Consider the following 19986-nt stretch of genomic DNA (forward strand, 5'->3'; position numbering starts at 1 on the left):
ACTGGCCTAATCACCTACAGTATGTAATGATGTGTATTTCTATACTTACCGATCGCTGTCGTCTCCAGTTTACAGCGTCGCTCTGATGCTCTACCAACGTGACCTACAGAAAGATGAAGCAGCTCACACCACAAGTTATGTGTAAGCCTGAAGTCATTTTCTCTGTATAAGTCCATGGAGCCCCGTTCTTAAGCTCCAAAGGCTTACACTGAAGGAAGAAGCTCTGTACCCCACAAAGATAACTGTGTGAGCCGACAAAGAAGAGGAGCGTTCATGTGTGACCGGAACTGTGCTGGAAAGTGGAGTAGACGGCGATTGGTAAGTATAGCAATACACTTACACTTCATCACAGAAGTAATTAGGGCAGTTAATGAAATAAAAACGTCGTCAGGACATCTTCTTAAGGGCACACATCACATTAGCGTACAGAAAATAGTGAGTGTCATGCGAGTGTGCGATTATCTCCTCACCTAGCATCCATATGACATCCGTATCGATTGCGTTTTTAACATCTTTTACATACTGTAATTCTCTATGTAAGCTAAAGCTAGTTTACAAACCTAATAAAGCAATTTTATATAAAGATAGAGAAAAATTGAATAGATAGGTAGGACATATAGATATCTTCTAGACATATGTACAAAGCCCCCTACGTATGGTAAACTTTCACCCTTTAGTGCCTTTCATGTGGCACTAAAGGGTGTTTAACCTTAGTAAACCTATTAAATAAATAAATAATTAAAAACAACAACAGCAACAACAACGTGGAGTCTCCCCTATTTTTTTATAACCAGACAAGGTAAAGCAAACAGCTATGGCTTATACTATCAGGCTGGGAAGATCCATGGTTATTGGGCCCATCCCAGCCTAAAGATACAAACCTGCAGCTGCCCCAGAATTGGTGCATGACATGAAATGCGTCAATTCTGGCACTTGGCCTGGATCTTCCCGATTGCCTTGGTGTGGTAGCAATAATGATGGTAATGGATGTATGGGGTTGATGTCAGCTTTGCAATATCCGCTGGGATCAAGCCTAGGGATTAGTGATAGAGAGGCGTCTATCAAACACCACTATTACTAACCTAGTAAGTTAAAAGAAAATAAAACCACAACAAATGTTTATGAGGTGGCTGCGGGCTTGTATTTTTACAGTAGGTCGGGAAGGGCTCAATAACCAGGGACCTTCCCAGCCTGATAATACTGTATAAGCCTGCAACTGTCTGCTTTACCTTTGCTGGTTATCTTAACATAGGAGGGACCCCAAGTAGTTTTTGTCCATTATTTATTATCTATAGGTTTAATAAGGCTAAAACACCCTTTAGTACCACATGAAAGGCACTAAAGTGTGCTATTCTGATGGTTCGCGCTGTGAATTTACTGTACTTGGCTGCTGAAATGTCGGCTTTCCTTTGAGATATGTGCGTAAAAATCGGGTGGCACACCATGGCCCGTGTGCCGTGCGTTTTTTTCTCGCACCTATTAATTTGCATTAATCTCGCATCCACTCATAACAACATGCTGAGATTTTTTCCTCAGTCTGATTCAAACAATAAAAGATAGCTCATTTAATAACACTGGTCAGAGAGGAATGCAATATTTTCTCGCATTGCACTCCTCCATATTATATGCCAGTGTGAGCGAGCCCCAAAAGCCAGTGTCTACCCAAGTACGTAGTGTTTATTTTATGACTATGTGCACATGACGTCTTTTATACATCAAGTAGAAGACACTACAGGAAAACGCTGGCGGCGGTTTTTCCTGTAAACCTCTTTTTGTCGTTATTTAGGTCATTTTTTGAGGCGGCTTGTTCAGGTGGGCTACTCAGCATGGCCCCTGATACAGACAGCTAAATAAGAGCAAAAACTGATTACTTTTGACCTGGTGACAGACCTTCCTCAAGGCCCGGTGTGACGGATACTTGACAAATCACATAGCTAGTCCTATAAAGATATGAACTCCTTAGAGGGCAATTTTTTTCTCAAACACATGTATTTTGAAACAAAAACAATTTTGGAATTAGGTTTCAATAAAAATTTTTTAGCTTTAGTGTTTCACTGTCTATCGCTGGCCGAAGAATGAGTTATCTAAAAATCTGTTAGGCTGCGTGTCCACGTTCAGGATGGCCGGCGGTATCGCCGGAGCGGTGAAGCCGCTTGGCGCTAAGCCCCGCCCCCTTTTTGGACGCGATGATGCCGGATGTGTTAACTGCACACATCCGGGATCATCGCCCCCCTCCCATAGGGCCCTGTGTTATGCCTTGCGGGGACGCTGCATCCCCGCAAGGTGTACGGACATGCTGCGATCTGAAAAGACGCGCAGCATGTCCGGAGTCGCAGGCCTGCCGCGTGCGGGTTTCCACGCATAGTGGACACGGGATTTCAAAAAATCCCCTCCACTATGCTGTAACATCTGGACGCTGCGTGTTTGACGCTGCAGCGTCAAACACGCAGCGTTTACTGACCGTGGACACATACCCTTAGTGAGTTTGATGGGGAATTTGAAACTTTATCTTTTAGTGAGCTTCTTTCAGATGATCTATGGTCAGGTGAAAGTTCAGCTCACCCTTGATGTGGTTTGTAGGCACAAATCAGCTGAGAGGAGCTCAGTGAAACACAGCTAAAATTTAGATACGTCTCGTCTGAATGAACTCACTGACAGATTCTCAGTTAACTCATTTTGAAGGCGGAAAAAAAACAAACTGCATTTTTTTAATGAACCCAACTGCAAAACTTATTTTTAGCTTAAATGAGTGAAAAAAACAAAAAGTGCCTTCAAAGGTGTCCATATCCTTTAACCTTTTAAACTACAGCAGGCTGAGGTAGTGATCGATGATTTAGAAACCCATAGAAGCGGAGTGCAATGAAGAGCCTTGATGACAGCAGATGTGTGCGGTTACCATACTGCAGCGCTGCGCTTCTGCGCTGTCCAGGACATCATCATCATCATCATCGGCAAACATCTCAGCCCGGGCCTGGCGCAGATATTCTCCTGGTGGCAAATATATAGTCAGGGTTTAATAGGAGTGGATGTGCTTGTTTGCAGAATAACATAACAACTGCAACTAGGAATAACATCACATTGTCCGGAAATAATATTCCACATAATACTAGAGCAGTCCGAGGGAAAAGTCAGCAACACAGATTTATTAAAACAGTCTAACAGAAAACCTGGCCATCTTCCCCAGAGCATCCAACTGCAAAACTGCTTTGATTCTACTTGAGCAGTTTAAGAAATGGAAGCCGAGTTCTGATTACGGTAGTTATTAGCACTTGGGATTACTTGTAGGCTGCATCCACCGTGAAGTTTTTAAAAACTTGTGGCAAAGCAAACACACTGGGAAAAAAAAACACCGTGGTCACAGTTATGATAACTTATGTACCATATTTATTCCGCAATTGATTTTTTTTTAACTTGAAGTTAATCTGTCAACAGGTTTTTGCTACCAAATCTGAGCGCAGCATAATGTAGGGGCACAGACCCTGATTCCAGCAATGTGTCACTAACTGGGCTGCTTGCTGTCATTTTCATAAAACCATTGTTTTATCTGCCGCATATCTAGCAGAGCTCTGTCTAACTGCGCTCACACCCCTGATTGCCAGCTGTCTGCCTATGCACAGTGTACACAGAAAGCTGCCAATCCGTGGAGGGGGCGGGATTATAGAGAGCTCATGAATGTGCTTGACTACCTGGTAGAATATTAACTAGTCCTCTAGTGAGAATCTCCTGGTGATAATACAGTGAATTTACCAAAAGTACAGGAAGCAGCCCAGTAAGTGATGCATCACTGGACTCAGGGTCCATGTCTCTACATTATGCTGCTCTCAGATTAGGATACAAAGATCTGGTGACAAATTCCCTTTATGGAGGCCAGTGTTTTGTTTTATTAAATTGCATTTCAAGTAGAAGGAAATCCAGTAAAAAATAACCCCCCAAACCATCGGACGCCATCATCCTGACTCCTCAGAATGCAGTGAGCAGAATACGGGCGGCTCTGAAGATTGTATCAGTATTCAGACATTACTTCTAGTGTGAACATGGAAGGACGCAGAGACGATACTACAATCCATGTTGTGGTAAAGCCGGCCATGCAGGAGGTGTAATCTGGGTAGGATTAGGGTACAAATGGCAGCTCTGCGCATGATGAACCATATCAGGCAATCAATGGACGGCTCAGGGCAACGTCAGCACTCTGTCTGGTATTGATATACAAACTGAGGTAACTTTTTTTACCCCTCTACTAAAGGGTTATTCCTAAATACCAGATGACCATTTTCTGACCACTGGAGGTCACAGCGGTGCGACTCCAAGCCATGCCGGCAACCAAGCTCTGCAGCCCTGTAGTGAGAGAAGCGGGGGTGCGCATGCTTGACCTCCCCTCCATTCATGGTCTACCAGAAAGACTCGACTATTGCACTCCGGCTGTTCCTGACAGTCCCATACACAATGAATGAAGCCAGGGGCAGACAGAGAGGAGAGGGCCCCGGGGCAAGAACAGTCCAATAATGAGCGGGTGACAGAAGCGGTTTGCTGCTCTGGAGGTGGAAGAAGCCCCATTATCCTTATAATACCCAACTGTATAAAACTGGAGGCATATGGAGGTACAGTAAGAGCTGACATACTCGTACAGGGGCCATATTACAGCTCCGTACATGTGTAACTATAGGCACAACTATATGTGGTGCAGACGCGGAGGTTGTATCTGGGCCCAAAGGGTCTCATGTGCCCCTCAGGAAGACGTAAGCAATATAAAGGAGATGTGATACTTGGGGTCAAATTACCACAGATGTCGACCTAGGACGGCTCTTCACAGGGTAATATGCGAGTGGCAGGTCCCTGTAAAAGTAGGACTCGCTTTTTGATAGATGTGGGTTATCTAAAATACCCTCGAGTTTGATTCAAACCCCAGACCACACAATATACTGACCCTCCACACTCCCGGCTCCGACTTCATACACTGCACCCATGGGCATCCATCATTTCACAGATAAAATACGGTAACGATCGCGCTCTGATAAAGGTGGTGTGACTTTATCATACTCTTCCATAGGAGTGCAACACGAGGTGCATTCATTTGGTTCTGTCACTCGCTAACTACCCTCTGGGACAACAAACTGCTCTATTGCTAAGAAGGTCAAAATATTCACTGTGGGCACCCTGTACTGATTTATTATTAATATTATTTTTAAACTGTGAGTCCTGTGCCAGTTCCCCTGTAATAGGCAGATAGCTGCATCTTATTGAGTGACTGGATGAGAGAGGCGGAAAAAAAGTTGACATGTCCGAGTAACAGATTTTGCACTGTACTGTACACATAGACTGCTGGAAGGCATGTCTATGTGTACAGATGTATGGGTGTCTGATCTGTGAGGGGTGTCTGGAGTGGAGAATATGTACATTTCATGGTATTAGAGACTGAACATGTTTTCTGTATAGCTCTGTGGAATAAAATGGGAATTTTACCACACCTAGAATTTCAAAATTGTGCACTTTAAGAATTAAGAACAGATAAAATACTTCTCATTTATAACCACCAGGTGGCGCAAAGTCTTTACTTAAAAGTATCACAAAACACCATCATCACTATTCTCATTGTCATCACCCTCATCAAAAATTTTGAAAAAATTCACACCATATCTCTGCGGCACTGTCAGGATATGTGTCGATATTCAGATTGTGTTGATACAGATTACAGCACCACATGCATTGAAAAATGTTTTTTTTTTATTGCAGTCTCTGATCCAAATCACATTTTTTTAAATGAATTTCCTAAACTTAGAAATTTGTTTCCTGGTTTACGTTTTTTTCTCTACAGGTAAAATATGTCCGTTTAACTTTTTACACCTGATAAAAGAAGGAACCCAAAAGAAGTAAAGAAACCACATACAGGTCCTTCTCAAAAAATTAGCATATAGTGTTAAATTTCATTATTTACCATAATGTAATGATTACAATTAAACTTTCATATATTATAGATTCATTATCCACCAACTGAAATTTGTCAGGTCTTTTATTGTTTTAATACTGATGATTTTGGCATACAACTCCTGATAACCCAAAAAACCTGTCTCAATAAATTAGCATATTTCACCCGTCCCATCAAATAAAAGTGTTTTTTAATAACAAACCAAAAAACCATCAAATAATAATGTTCAGTTATGCACTCAATACTTGGTCGGGAATCCTTTGGCAGAAATGACTGCTTCAATGCGGCGTGGCATGGAGGCAATCAGCCTGTGACACTGCTGAGATGTTATGGAGGCCCAGGATGCTTCAATAGCGGCCTTAAGCTCATCCAGAGTGTTGGGTCTTGCGTCTCTCAACTTTCTCTTCACAATATCCCACAGATTCTCTATGGGGTTCAGGTCAGGAGAGTTGGCAGGCCAATTGAGCACAGTAATACCATGGTCAGTAAACCATTTACCAGTGGTTTTGGCACTGTGAGCAGGTGCCAGGTCGTGCTGAAAAATGAAATCTTCATCTCCATAAAGCATTTCAGCCGATGGAAGCATGAAGTGCTCCAAAATCTCCTGATAGCTAGCTGCATTGACCCTGCCCTTGATGAAACACAGTGGACCAACACCAGCAGCTGACATGGCACCCCACACCATCACTGACTGTGGGTACTTGACACTGGACTTCAGGCATTTTGGCATTTCCTTCTCCCCAGTCTTCCTCCAGACTCTGGCACCTTGATTTCCGAATGACATGCAAAATTTGCTTTCATCAGAAAAAAGTACTTGGGACCACTTAGCAACAGTCCAGTGCTGCTTCTGCCGCTGTTTATGGTTCAAAAGTGGCTTTACCTGGGGAATGCGGCACCTGTAGCCCATTTCCTGCACACGCCTGTGCACGGTGGCTCTGGATGTTTCCACACCAGACTCAGTCCACTGCTTCCTCAGGTTCCCCAAGGTCTGGAATCGGTCCTTCTCCACAATCTTCCTCAGGGTCCGGTCACCTCTTCTCGTTATACAGCGTTTTCTGCCACATTGTTTCCTTCCAACAGACTTACCATTGAGGTGCCTTGATACAGCACTCTGGGAACAGCCTATTTGTTGAGAAATTTCTTTCTGGGTCTTACCCTCTTGCTTGAGGGTGTCAATGATGGCCTTCTTGACATCTGTCAGGTCGCTAGTCTTACCCATGATGGGGGTTTTGAGTAATGAACCAGGCAGGGAGTTTTTAAAAGCCTCAGGTATCTTTTGCATGTGTTTAGAGTTGATTAGTTGATTCAGAAGATTAGGGTAATAGTTCGTTTAGAGAACCTTTTCTTGATATGCTAATTTATTGAGACAGGTTTTTTGGGTTATCAGGAGTTGTATGCCAAAATCATCAGTATTAAAACAATAAAAGACCTGACAAATTTCAGTTGGTGGATAATGAATCTATAATATATGAAAGTTTAATTGTAATCATTACATTATGGTAAATAATGAAATTTAACACTATATGCTAATTTTTTGAGAAGGACCTGTAAATGTAAGGTAAAGCCACATTACCGACACATGTGACCACATCCTCAGGTGATGTCTCAGGTAAAGAGCAAATCATTGTGTGGAATTTGGATTATATTTATATAATTATTACTTTTAATAAATGTTCCCACTTAAAAGAGAACCTGTCACCAGGTTTTCCCCCTACAAAGTACAGCCATCACGCCTCAGCCCCTATGTGGTATGTATGTCAAAAATTTGCTCTGTAAGGCACAAAAAAAATACCGTTATTGTACTTATCGATGTCGCGGTCCAGTCCAATGGACATCTCTGTTCTTGATCCAGCACTCCCTCTCTTCTGGCAATCTCCATGCTCCTTCCCCGTTTCGTGTGGATTACGTGTCCTACGTCATCCACAGTGTCCCCCATCACTCTCCTGTGCAGGCTCACTTCTGTCTGCCATGCCGAGGGCAGCGCAACGTACTATAGTGTGCATGCGCCAGCTTTACCTGCGTGTTATCGGCACTCTTTGACATTTTCTGGCGCATTCGCATTACGGTACTTTGTTCTGCCCTCAGTAGGGAAGGAGGACGACGATTGCAAGAAGAGATGAGAGCAATACTAAAGACGCCCATCAGACCGGACAGCTCCGTCTGTTAGTGTAATGAAAGCTTTTTTTGTGCCTTGCACAGGGGATTGGGGACATGTATGCAGCATTCTGGTACGCAGTGTATAAGGGCTTACAGGTGCTGGCCGTGCGTTATATGGGAAAACCTGGTGACAGGTTCCTTTAATAGTGAAATGAAGATTAGCAGGTTACTTACGGCTGATATCCGGCAGGCTCTGCACTCTGTCCTGAAGTCCTGTCCACAAATATACATTTCCATGATTAGCTATACAATCAGAGTTATTATCATGATAAAGTTATTCCCCTCTTTTGTTTTTCTCCCAGTCGGGATCTCTCTCTATATAATGAAAGCCACGATTCGGTTCTGGAGCGGTCACATGACCAGCACCACCAGATATGAGGACCCTTGTTGACTTACAATGGGATCCATCAGAGGTGTCCTCCATATGGACCAGAAGAACAGATCTTCATGCAGCCTTGAACGTAGGTGAGAACATAGCCATCGCTCTACAGAACAGGACAAGCCTAGATGTCCAGCAACTAAATGTTTCCCTACAAGCAACATTCAACACTACGAATTCTATTGGTTCAAATGTGTTCAGATTGTGCAATCACCCCAAATTAGAGAATAAAGTCATCTTAGATATACCTGTCATGTTAGACCCTCCTCTACCATCAGACTGCTGCCGCAGGTACAGCGAACGCAGAACTTTGGCACTGCCGAACCGCTTGAACCTAGCACGAACGTGGTCATAATACCATTCATGGGACCCGATCTTCACCACTCTGCGGAAGATATAGGAGTATTAGTAGGAATATAATACAGGGCTCCCAGCTCTTATGTACACTGTTCAAGAAAATTAAGGGAACACCTAAATTACACAACAGATCTTGATAAATGAAGGAAGGGAGTTGAAAATCTTCACCGATATAAATTGTGCAATTCGTTAGAAACAAAATGATGAATCAAAGGTCAACGAAAACTAAAATCAACAATCAACCCCAGGAAGGCTAGCTTCCAAATCAGCTCAATATCAGAAACAAGTTGGATCCAATTTGCATGAACTTCATCACGGCAACTCTTAATGTGACCCAGTGATATCGACCCAAATGCCTGGGTGTGTCCCTGATGGTGGTTCTGGTGATAAATTCATGTACTGATGATGGTACTGGTGTTCTATTTATTTACTGACTGTGGTTCTTGTGATGTATTTATGTACTGATGGAGGTTCTGGTGATGCATTAATGTACTGCTAGTGGTTAGGGTGATTTATTCATTTACTGATGGTGGTTCTGGTGTACTATTTATTTACCTATGACGATTCTGGTGCCTTATTTATTTTATTTTTTATGGCTCTGGTGTTCTGTTTATGTTTTGATGATGATTTTGGTTTCGTATTCATGTACTAATGATGGTTCTGGTGATGAATACAGCACCAGAACCATTGTCACTATATGAATACATAACCAGAGCCATCAATATTAGATGAATACAGCAACAGTCAACCATCATTACATGAATAAGTCACCACAACCACCATCAGCACAGGAATATGACACCAGAACCATCATCGATACATGAATACGTACCCAGAACCATTATTCATACAGGGTATATGGCACCAGAACTACAAACAGTTCTGTTGAAAACTGTGTTTGTTGCATGATGGATGTAAAAACCTTCATAGGTATCCCTTTATCTATGATGGGTGTCTGTTTACTTTCCATTAGGGTATTCACCAAATACTGGACACCTTGATTGAAACCAAATAGCCTCTAGTATAATTAAAAAGAATCTGTCAGTAGGATCAAACCTCCTAAGTTTATGCAGATCATAGGAAGCTGCATAAAATGATGTCTTGCTATTTGCGATCTGATGTCTTTTTCCAAATAAATGAACACTTTTTTTATATACAGTATATATAAATTACCTTTTTCCAGGCTATTTATATATATAAAAAAGAGGGGGTTACCAGTGTGAGACAAGTAACTAACACAGAACATGATAAATTAACTTTGCCTTCTTACAAACACAATTGTTGCAGCTCTCTGAGCTCTGCTGTATTGTTATAATATTACAGCCCTGTCTGCCTGTGAGATGGAAACTAAAGCTGAGAGGAACCTGTTATCTTAGTCACTGACCCTTTCTTTTACTTGGGGACTCAGGGTTCATCGGGCGTGGGAGTGCCATTGACTTGGTTTCATCTGCCTCGGGCACCCAAATACCTTGTCCCGGCCCTGTGTGACGGCACGTATGGATGTGCCATCTTTGAGGAGCTGAGCTACCTGAACAGTCTGCAGGTACTGCTTCATGCTACCAGTAGTGACAAGAACAAGAGCAAAATAAAACTAGACGGTAATAGGTCATAAAGGATGAGAGTAACTGTCTGTGGCCTCCAACTGCAGAGGCATTCCCATGTAGGGGGTCAGCTTGCTGTTGAAGTAGTAGTGCTCATTTGTGGCTATGATGCAGGTGAGACCCATAGCTGCCAGGTGCATCTGGGTCTCCATTCCATACGGATCTCTCTGGGAGAAGACATTGGATTGCAGATATCAAGGTTTCATGTTATTCAGCTTCCCATGATCTGCATGCCCATATAGACGGCTTAGGAGGGCTGATCTTACTAACAAATTCCCGTTAACCAGTTATTTGATTTCATGGGGGGGGGGAACACCTGCAAAACCACAAGACCAAATGTTGTAACCATGTCTAGCCTTAGACAAAATAGGATCCTGGAAGTTTTAACCGTCCATATTTTTCATGGATAGGACTCGTACCTATTATAGTCTATGTGGCTCTTTACATGTCCGTGTATTTTTGTGGACTGAGTGATCCGCACAAAATCACAGAGAGTTGTCCGATTTTTATCTAAGTCTCGGAACTAATTGGCCAGCACAAGTCTATGGGTCCGTGAAAGGAAAACAAACAGCGCTCAGATGCCAGCCGTGTGCTGCCCATTTTTCATGGACTGTTTAATATGAGAAGCTTCAGAAATCATCAGTTCATTTTTTTCATCCAGGAAAAACGGATGAGTCTGTGACCAAACTTTGATGGTAAAAATTGACACTAACCAATCTCTGATAAAAAAAAACATTGGGGAAATTTTGAAAAGGAAAAAATCACCGACATCTGAATGAGCCGTTATACTGTGATGTACAAGTGTTCCCTTCATTATTGTTGAGCTTTATACTGTAAATGGGAATCCCTGATGACAGCCGGCGGTCAGAGCAATGCGCTTATGGTTATGTGGAACAGATTTGCTAACACAGAGTCGTACATATAGTGGGTGCAGGTCTCTTTTTTTAAAAAACAATGATAGTTGGGGTCTGTGTTGGAGATTTTGCAGCGAGCAGTTACGCCACTGAACCCAACTAGTATTATGAGGCTGAGTATTATTGTAGATATTATAGTCAGGTGCAGTTTATGTCGACATAATATAGAGTTACACTTTCTGGCAGCCATTCCTTCTTTGTCCCTTTTGTAACCGCTGCTTATTCTAGAGCATGGAGAACTGGAATTTTGCTTAGAAATCTGCAATGCAGGAAATGATTTCTACCTAATCACTAAAGAGACAGATTGTGTTACATTCCTGCCATGAACTGGAGCAGAGATTTCTTGTGTGGAATGAGTATTTTTAGTATTCACACAATTAACTCTGATACTTTCTATCCATATGAGTGCACTTATCCAATGATCTAAGGTCAACAGGGGTAAGACTCCAGAAGTTTATTAAAGAGGTTATCCAAGACTATTTCATTTTTTGACTATGGGTCTAATAACTAATCAGCAGGCAGTTGATCAACTACCTACCTGCATGTTGTGCCCGGTGCCGATCTCAGCCAGCTCCGAGCAGTCACAGAACGCTCCTGCTGACGACTCAGTGGTTTCTGCTGACATCATTAGAACAGAGAAGCGATTTCGCTTATGCTCTTCTCTGTCCATGGGCATGACTGCCGACGTCATGCTGATTGACAGCCAGCTCCCCCGGCTACCTGTGTGAAACTGGCGGTCAATCAGCATGACGTCGGCAGTCATGCCCTTTCGACAGAGCAGCCCAGAAGAATATCTGCTCTGTTGACATGGAGCAGCTGATTTGCTGGCAGAAGCGGCCAATGACCATAACAAATTAAAATAGTCCTTGCCAACTTCTTTAAGAGACATCACCCTATACCATTGGAGTGGATGGATAAAGCAAAGTAAGTTTAGAGATGTGTCAACAGAAGTGCCAGCAGGGGCTTATTTCCTCTCTGGAAATACACAAAACCAATACATATATATATATATATATATATATATATATATATATATATATATATATATATATATACATAGCCCCATGGGAAAAGGTCCCATGTAGTCCCTGCTTCCTTTCAGGTAAAAAAAACTAAGTTGATTATTTCACATTACAACTTTATAGTGGAGCTTTGCTTTCATGAGTTCTAGGGTTGCCGTTATCAGAAATACAACTTTCTAAAATGCCGTCCCTACTGATGGTGCTCCCAGCACCCAAGAAAACAATGGTTTAATCTAGAGAACTCCATAGCCAAGTTGGCATTTTTTCTGATACATACGAGATATAGTGTTGTAATTAAATGGTGTCTGATATATTGGCTCTGTTGTGACTCACTGGAAGGTGTCCTTAGTTCTGAATGAGGTCTAGGACTCAATGGACAGAGGATGTCTTCAAGCGCCATAGAACTTCTTCATGGATGCCACCAATGTCACCTACCTGGAGGCCCTACATGTGTCGCACACCCAGCCTTGTTCCTTCTTGTTGTAGCGGCTGCAGTTCTTGCAGACGTATAGTTGGCAGTCTTTGCACTGGCGCTTGCTGTTGATCAGGAACTGGAAGGGTTGCAGGCAGTGAATGCAGTGACTGCTGTTCAGACGGCTCTGATTGCACAGCAGCTCTCTCTTACTGCTCTCTTTTTCTAGTTTTTCTTTTAGGTCGCTGCAGATGGAGAAGGAGAAGGACGATAAAGATAAACATTCAGAGAGAAATAAATAGACCAGATACAAAAGATTTTATTAATATCATATATCTGACACCAAGAACTCCAGAGAACGCACCGCTGACCCTAAGCTGGGTATTATTCTTACCCGATTCAACAATTTGTCCAAATAAATAAAAAAAAAGTAATGTAAGGCTCGGATCACATATTTCGGCCGTGGGGTGGTAGTGTTCCACATAGATGAGAACCATGTGCCAAAACCGTATGCAATTTACTGCTAACTGCTGAGATACCGTGCATCTGTATGAGCAGCAAAACAGACAATTCACTAAGCAATAGGAGGTTTTGCCATGCAGTCTCAACAGAGCGTAGTCAGACGGAGAAAATCCAGGTACTTGGCGCCCCCAAAGGCGAAAATGGATCATTGATTGGAATTCAGAAAAATACAAAATTTATTAAAAACACGACACCTTTCGGCTGTACCCGGCTTTCCTGACATGTCTTGGAAACAATCCATACAATGAACTTATACATGCGCTCTGACAGCCATAAATGAGTGGGCAAAGCTATCACTAACGCAAAATGAATTTAAAAAAAAAAATATATATATATATATATATTTATATATATTAGAAAAAAAACATGCTTGCAACAGGTTAGACATGTAATACTACGGTACTTATTTAACTGTATATCCACAACTAAGGAAGCTATTAAGGCTCAACACTGTAAAGAATGCATTGTCAATTTAAAAGATGAAGTGTGTATTTACTATGTTGAGCCTCAATGGCTTTTGTTTATATATATATATATATATATATATATATATATATATATATATATATATATATATATATATTTATATTTATTTATGAATTCATTTTATGGTAGTAATAGCTTGGCCCTACCATTTATGGTGGTCGGAGCGCATGTATAAGTTCATTGTATTGATTGTTTCCTAGACAAGTGAAAAACGCTGGATACAGCCGAGATGCATTATCTTTTTACTGCATTTTTTATTTTTAGGTGAATCATCCATTTTTTGTCTTTGGGAGTGCCAGTTGCCAGGATTTTCTCCATCTGATGAACTAACCTTAGAATAGGTGATCAACATCAGATTTATGGAGGTCAGACAATCAGATCAGCTGTTCTCAGTGCCGGACAGATGATAGCAGTTGCAGAGGTGAACAGCACAGCTCCATCAACTACTTAGTGGCTGCTGCTGGGTACTGCAGCTCTACCCCTTGTAGAGGTTTGTACTCACTCAGCCGCGGTTGAGGTAGGCACAGGAAGCGGTTTTGTTAAAATGTCCAGGCAGGTTTATTAAGACTCCATAAACCTGCTTAATCATAAGCAAACAAAAAGATAGCCCTTTCCAGGAAACAAAGCAAAAACACAAAGTCAAAAGGCCATACAATATTGCGGGTCGGCCCACTGGTTATTAAAGGGAACCTATCACCCCGTTTTTTTCGGTATGAGATAAAAATACTGTTAAATAGGGCCTGAGCTGTGCATTACAATAGTGTAGTTTGTGGACCCCGATTCCCCACCTATGCTGCCGAAATACGTTACCAAAGTAGTAATTTTCGCCTGTCAATCAGGCTGGTCAGGTCGGATGGGCGTGGCTTCTTCCCCCAGATATTGCGTAGTTTTCCGTTGGTGGCGTAGTGGTGTGCGCATGTCCAAGGTCCCCAATCCTGCACGGGGGGGTGAAAATAGCAGCGATGTCCGTTATTCCATTGGTGGTCGGTGGGCGCAGCCATCTTCCTTTGGCCGCGCGTGCGCAGAAGCGGCGCTCTGCTGGCCGCGGCTTCAGGAAAATGGCCGCGGGATGCCGCGCGTGCGCAGATGGAGATCGCGGCGGCCATTTTCCTGAAGCTGCGGCCAGCAGAGCAGGATTGGGGACGTTGGACATGCGCACACCACTACGCCACCAACGGAAAACTACGCAATATCTGGGGGAAGAAGCCACGCCCATCCGACCTGACCAGCCTGATTGACAGGCGAAAATGACTACTTTGGTAACGTATTTCGGCAGCATAGGTGGGGAATCGGGGTCCACAAACTACACTATTGTAATGCACAGCTCAGGCCATATTTAACAGTATTTTTATCTCATACCGAAAAAAACGGGGTGATAGGTTCCCTTTAAGGCCTTAGCACAGACCACCACACAGGAGATCCACACATCTCCAGACACTGAATGAGACACTTGGTCCATTTTAACTGCCAAACCACGCCACTGGGGTTGGGATATGTGAGCAGTCATTCCCACTCATTTCTTTTGACTGCTCGTAAAACCCGACCCTGGAATGCTCTAATAACTCTCTCAGCACTATATGTGCTGGAGCATGCTTTCCGAGCTCACATCACCAAAGCTACCAACCTCGATGATACATATCTCCCCTCAAGGACCTGTCTGGCGGCCATCTTACACCCTATATAGATGAATATGTGTGGATCTGCAGTGGCCACTACACAATTGACAGAACTGTGCTGTTTACTTCCACAACTGCTCCACATCGTCCTTGACGGAAGAGGAAGTGAGGAGACCGGCGAGGTATGAACAGCAGTACAAAGGAACGTCGGGAGAATTGTAGTTACATATATATGTATCTTACATTTATTTTAGGAGTATGACGTCAGACAGGACTCCTAAACCTCCTGTCAAATACAAGTTATCATGTGTTTCATTTCACCGTGTGAAGTCTCCAAGCAGTGTCAGCCAAGAAGCCGTCCTGCTCAAACCTTCAGATTCTATATACCTTCATGTTCTTACGGTCTTCTATAAAGCAGTGTATATAGGTAATGATGTTCGCTGCTACGTTATATTCATTTCACCCTGACTGCAGCTGTTAGAAGTGTCTGCACGGGGATGAATCACAGACTCCTACCTGCACATACCAGGAGCTATTTGTTTTTGGGGTTTGCGCAGGGTGGAGCAGACGTAATGTTTGGCAAGAAGGACGAGTTTAGAGGAAAGAGTATTAAGTATCAACATTCTTCCGCTAAGTTAATTGCACAGACTTATGCCCTTAGTTTCATCGATTCTTATACCTCACAGGAATAGAAAATGGCTTCAATATCAAATATGGCATATTGTGGCATAAAGGAGAACTTGGACAACCATTTTTAAATGCCTGAGTCACTCTAAAAAAATATCTGCACTGGCACTTTCCTAGCCAATGTCGGTGGGGGGTCTCCAGCTTTGACAGCTGCAGCCAACCACTGACCGCTGACTAGTTGCAGCTTTCACTATTTCATCAGGGTGGATGTCTGCTCTGATGGAATATTGATGGGCAGCGGCCAATCAGCGACTGCAACATCAGATTTTTATGCAAGTCCTAAAAGTAGATAAACAAAACCAAATTAAACAAATTAGGCAAAGTTATTAGACTTTTGTCATTTGTTTTATTGAAAAAAAAAACAAACCAATATCTTATGCCCACTCCTCCCTACAAGACCGCTTCACCTCTGTTACTTTGCTGGGTTCTCTCATGCACTTGAGGTCCTTCCACATTATTTCTATAGGATAATGGTCAGGATTTTGATTCTGCCATTCCAAAACTTAAATTTTATTCTTCCTTAATCATTGCTTTGTAGAACTACTTGTGTGCTTTAGGTCATTGTCTTGCTGGATGACTCGTGTTTTCTTGAGATTCAGCTCATGGACAGATGTCTCTATTTTCTTTTAGAATTTACTGATAAAAATCATCCTGATCCAGTTGCTGCAAAAAGCTGTATTTTGGGCTCATTAGTCCATAAAACATTGTTCCAATAGCCTTATGGCTTCTCCAGGTGATCTTTAACAAACTGCACTCGGGCAGAAATGTTCTTTTGAGAGAGCACTGGTTTTCGCCTTGCAATCTTGACTTGCACACCATTCTTGATCAGTGTCCTCATGATGGTGGACTCATGAACATTACTATATAAACTCGAGATTTTCAGCCAATTTTTTTTTTAGGTGGAAAGTGCCCCTCTTGGCTTATACTCGAGTCACCCCCACCGGTCTGTCTCCTGTCACCCCCACGGCTCTGCCTCTCCTCTCCCCCGGTCCGTCTCTCTTCCTCGGAGGTGTTTCTTACCCCATCCTTCACAACAGCAGCAGTGGTGGAGCAGCGCGATCCTGGTATGTATGGAGTCCCGGAGGTAGCGGCGTGCCGTAACCTATGGAACAAGCGGTAGCAGCGGAGCAGCACCATCCTCTCATGTATGGAGTCCCGCAGGTAGCAGCATGTCGGTAATGTATGGAGCAGCTGTCGCGAAGGCAAGCGGTAGCTGTACAGCAGGTGGAGGTTGCGGGCGGCCTGTATTTTCAGTGCCGCACGCTTCACTTCCGGTGACGTCACGACTATTCATAAGCCATAATGAGCGGGACCGGAAGTGAAGTGTGCGAAGGGAAAATACAGGCTGCCCGCAACCTCCACCTGCTGTACGGCTACCGCTTGCCTCCATGATTGCTAGTACTGCTCCATACGTTACCGGAACGCCGCTACCTCCGGGACTCCATATATGACAGGATGGCGCTGCTGCACCGCCGCTGTGCAGAAGTGGGTAAGAAACACCCCTGTGAGAGACTCGTGGACCGACAGGCAGAGGGGAGACTCGTGGAGAGCCTTGCGGACCCAGTAGCTGCTGCATCTCTCCCCTCGGCATATACTCAAGTCAATAAGTTTTCCCGGTTTTTGAGGTAAAATTAGGTACCTCGGCTTATACTCGGGTTGGCTTTTACTCGGGTCGGCTTATACTCAAGTCGGCTTATACTCGAGTATATACGGTAACTATTGTGAGAGAGGCCTAGAGGTGCTTACTCCTTGCTCTTGGAGTGATCTTTGTTGGTCAACCACTCCTGGGGAAGGTAATTAATCAAAAATTAAAAAAAGTAACAAAAATCTAATAATCTTTTACTACCTTGTCTCTTTTGGCTCTTGTTATCTACTTTTAGAACTTGCGTAAAAATCTGATGTAGCTTTAGGACAAATTTATGCAGAAATATGGAAAATTATTGAGAAACTTTCAAGCACCACTATACCAAATTAGATAATTTTGCCTATTTGACCAAGGCCTATTTTACACTGCAGCTTTTAGGATCATCATTGATAAACCAAAAACTAGGAGTGGACCCAGAATACAGGCAAATGAAAATAGTTCCATTATATGACTATGACTCAGACGTCAATTTTTCTATAGATAAATATAGATAGAACTCGTATCCATCTTTTCAGTCCGTTTTCAGAGAGAAAGAGGACTTGAACACTAGTGTCATCTATTGAATGTAGCAATCTTAAAAATCAATGTCAACTTTTTAAAGAGCCTTGCCAGATGACATAGGGTAAACTAAAAAGCCAAACCAGACACTCCTTTTGCATATATGTGTTTTGGGATGTTTGCCCCTCATCAGTCCTACATCCAATAGGGGGTACTATGTTCTCTTCCTCCTTGAAGAGGCAATTTAAATTCTCAGAGGAGCATTGCATGGCCTATAAGTCTCCTTACACCAGCTTGACTTTCTCCACAAGGAGAAATGTTCCTCCTTAGAGTCCCACAAATGGAGAGTTCTTCTTGTGATTACAAAATCTGCACCAAAACTGAACCAAAAAATTCCACTTAAATTTAAATATACGTTAATATTCTGGAAAATACAATAGCTATTACAGATGTTTAGCTGGACTTTAGTAATGAAGGCATTTCCTATTCTGGCAGCTGGTGCAGTATGCACTGTACGCTATATGAAGGTTTTGATTTAGATTGTGAGCCCCAACGGGGACAGCGATGATAATGTGTGCAACCTGTAAAGTGCTGCGTAATATGTTAGCGCTATATAAGAATAAAGATTATTATTATTATTATTGTGCTTTATGGTGTACTCACTCAAGCCTCTGCTCTTCATTCTTGCGGAGATTCATGTCTCTTTCCACAACCTCCCATACATGTTTGGCTTCATCTTCGCTCAGCTTGGACAAGTCCAGTTTCTTCCCCATGGTAATGGACGCTGTATTCAGTGGTCACTACAGCTGTAAGATCGAAGAGAAGAGTCAGTAGATGAGATGCAGCCGGATATCTGCATCACATGAAGCGCTGGCAGATTAACACTGGATGTCATTGTAACTGATAGGCACAAAATTGACCTAGATAATTTACAGAATGTCCACATGATACATCGTTTTTTTTCTTCTGGAGATCACATGTGATAAGATCATGAAGAAAGTAAGACAGGAAATGAATTAATAAAGTCAGAGAAGAGAGTCAAGAATACATCATGGAAGCAAGTACTGAGTATATACAGTATATTTATTTACACACATATATTTAAGCTTAGATGGGAACCAGGTCACAAAGTGCTGAACTGAAAAGGGTTAAAAAGCATATATAAGAGGGGATTTTCACTTTAACTACCATAAAAAAGACACATTCCCTCATTTCTGAAAATGAGCGTGAGACGGTTCACGGGAATGTCTGTGCTGAAAGGCGGTCAGCTGATAGTCATACCACAAGGGGCTGATGTCTGAAGATAGCATGTGCCCCCGACAGCCCTACGTCTCTCAATGGTCTTATTGTCAGCTTCAATTATGTGTATTAAAATATTCTGCTTTTAATGTACTGTCCTTGTCACACATCATTTTTTCTTGTACAAATTCTGTTTTCCACAGATAGTCTATGATAGACCTTGGACTGAGAGGTCAGCCCAAAAGCACGTAAACATGTTGGATCTTGATCCAAGTATCAACTCAAAGTCGCCCATGCAAGTCTATGAAACTTTGAAAGAAAAAATTGGGCAGCTCTGATATGCCATCATCGTGCTGACCATTTTTCATGGACTGTTTGACAGGAGAAGCTGAAGAAACCTCCATCAGTTTTTTTTTTCCCATCTGAGAAAACTGTTGAAACACAGATCAAACTTTGATGGTAAAAACAGACACTGACCAAGCTCTGTAGGCACTGATCAAAAACGCCCCTGGAAAGTCTGACTTTTTT

The 19986-nt window shown here is 42.6% G+C and overlaps 1 protein-coding gene across 3 annotated transcripts in view; it reads right to left on the reverse strand.

The window, feature by feature from the left end:
• Nucleotides 1–19072, reverse strand: part of MLPH (melanophilin) — a 58182-nt gene extending 39110 nt beyond the window's left edge. The window contains exons 1-5 of one of the 3 annotated variants that reach the window (XM_077272343.1): nt 18883–19072; nt 12789–13010; nt 8708–8844; nt 8255–8293; nt 2897–2988 (exon numbers count right to left, since the gene is read on the reverse strand). In XM_077272343.1, the coding sequence (XP_077128458.1) occupies nt 2897–2988; nt 8255–8293; nt 8708–8844; nt 12789–13010; nt 18883–18992 (600 nt within the window). In that variant the 5' untranslated portion in view covers nt 18993–19072. The remainder of the gene's footprint in view (nt 1–2896; nt 2989–8254; nt 8294–8707; nt 8845–12788; nt 13011–18882) is intronic. The other 2 variants (XM_077272341.1, XM_077272342.1) reach the window with 2 other exon arrangements.
• Nucleotides 19073–19986: the final 914 nt, after the last annotated feature.

Source organism: Ranitomeya variabilis, chromosome 7 (assembly GCF_051348905.1).
Source record: "Ranitomeya variabilis isolate aRanVar5 chromosome 7, aRanVar5.hap1, whole genome shotgun sequence".
Taxonomy (NCBI): Eukaryota; Metazoa; Chordata; class Amphibia; order Anura; family Dendrobatidae; genus Ranitomeya; species Ranitomeya variabilis.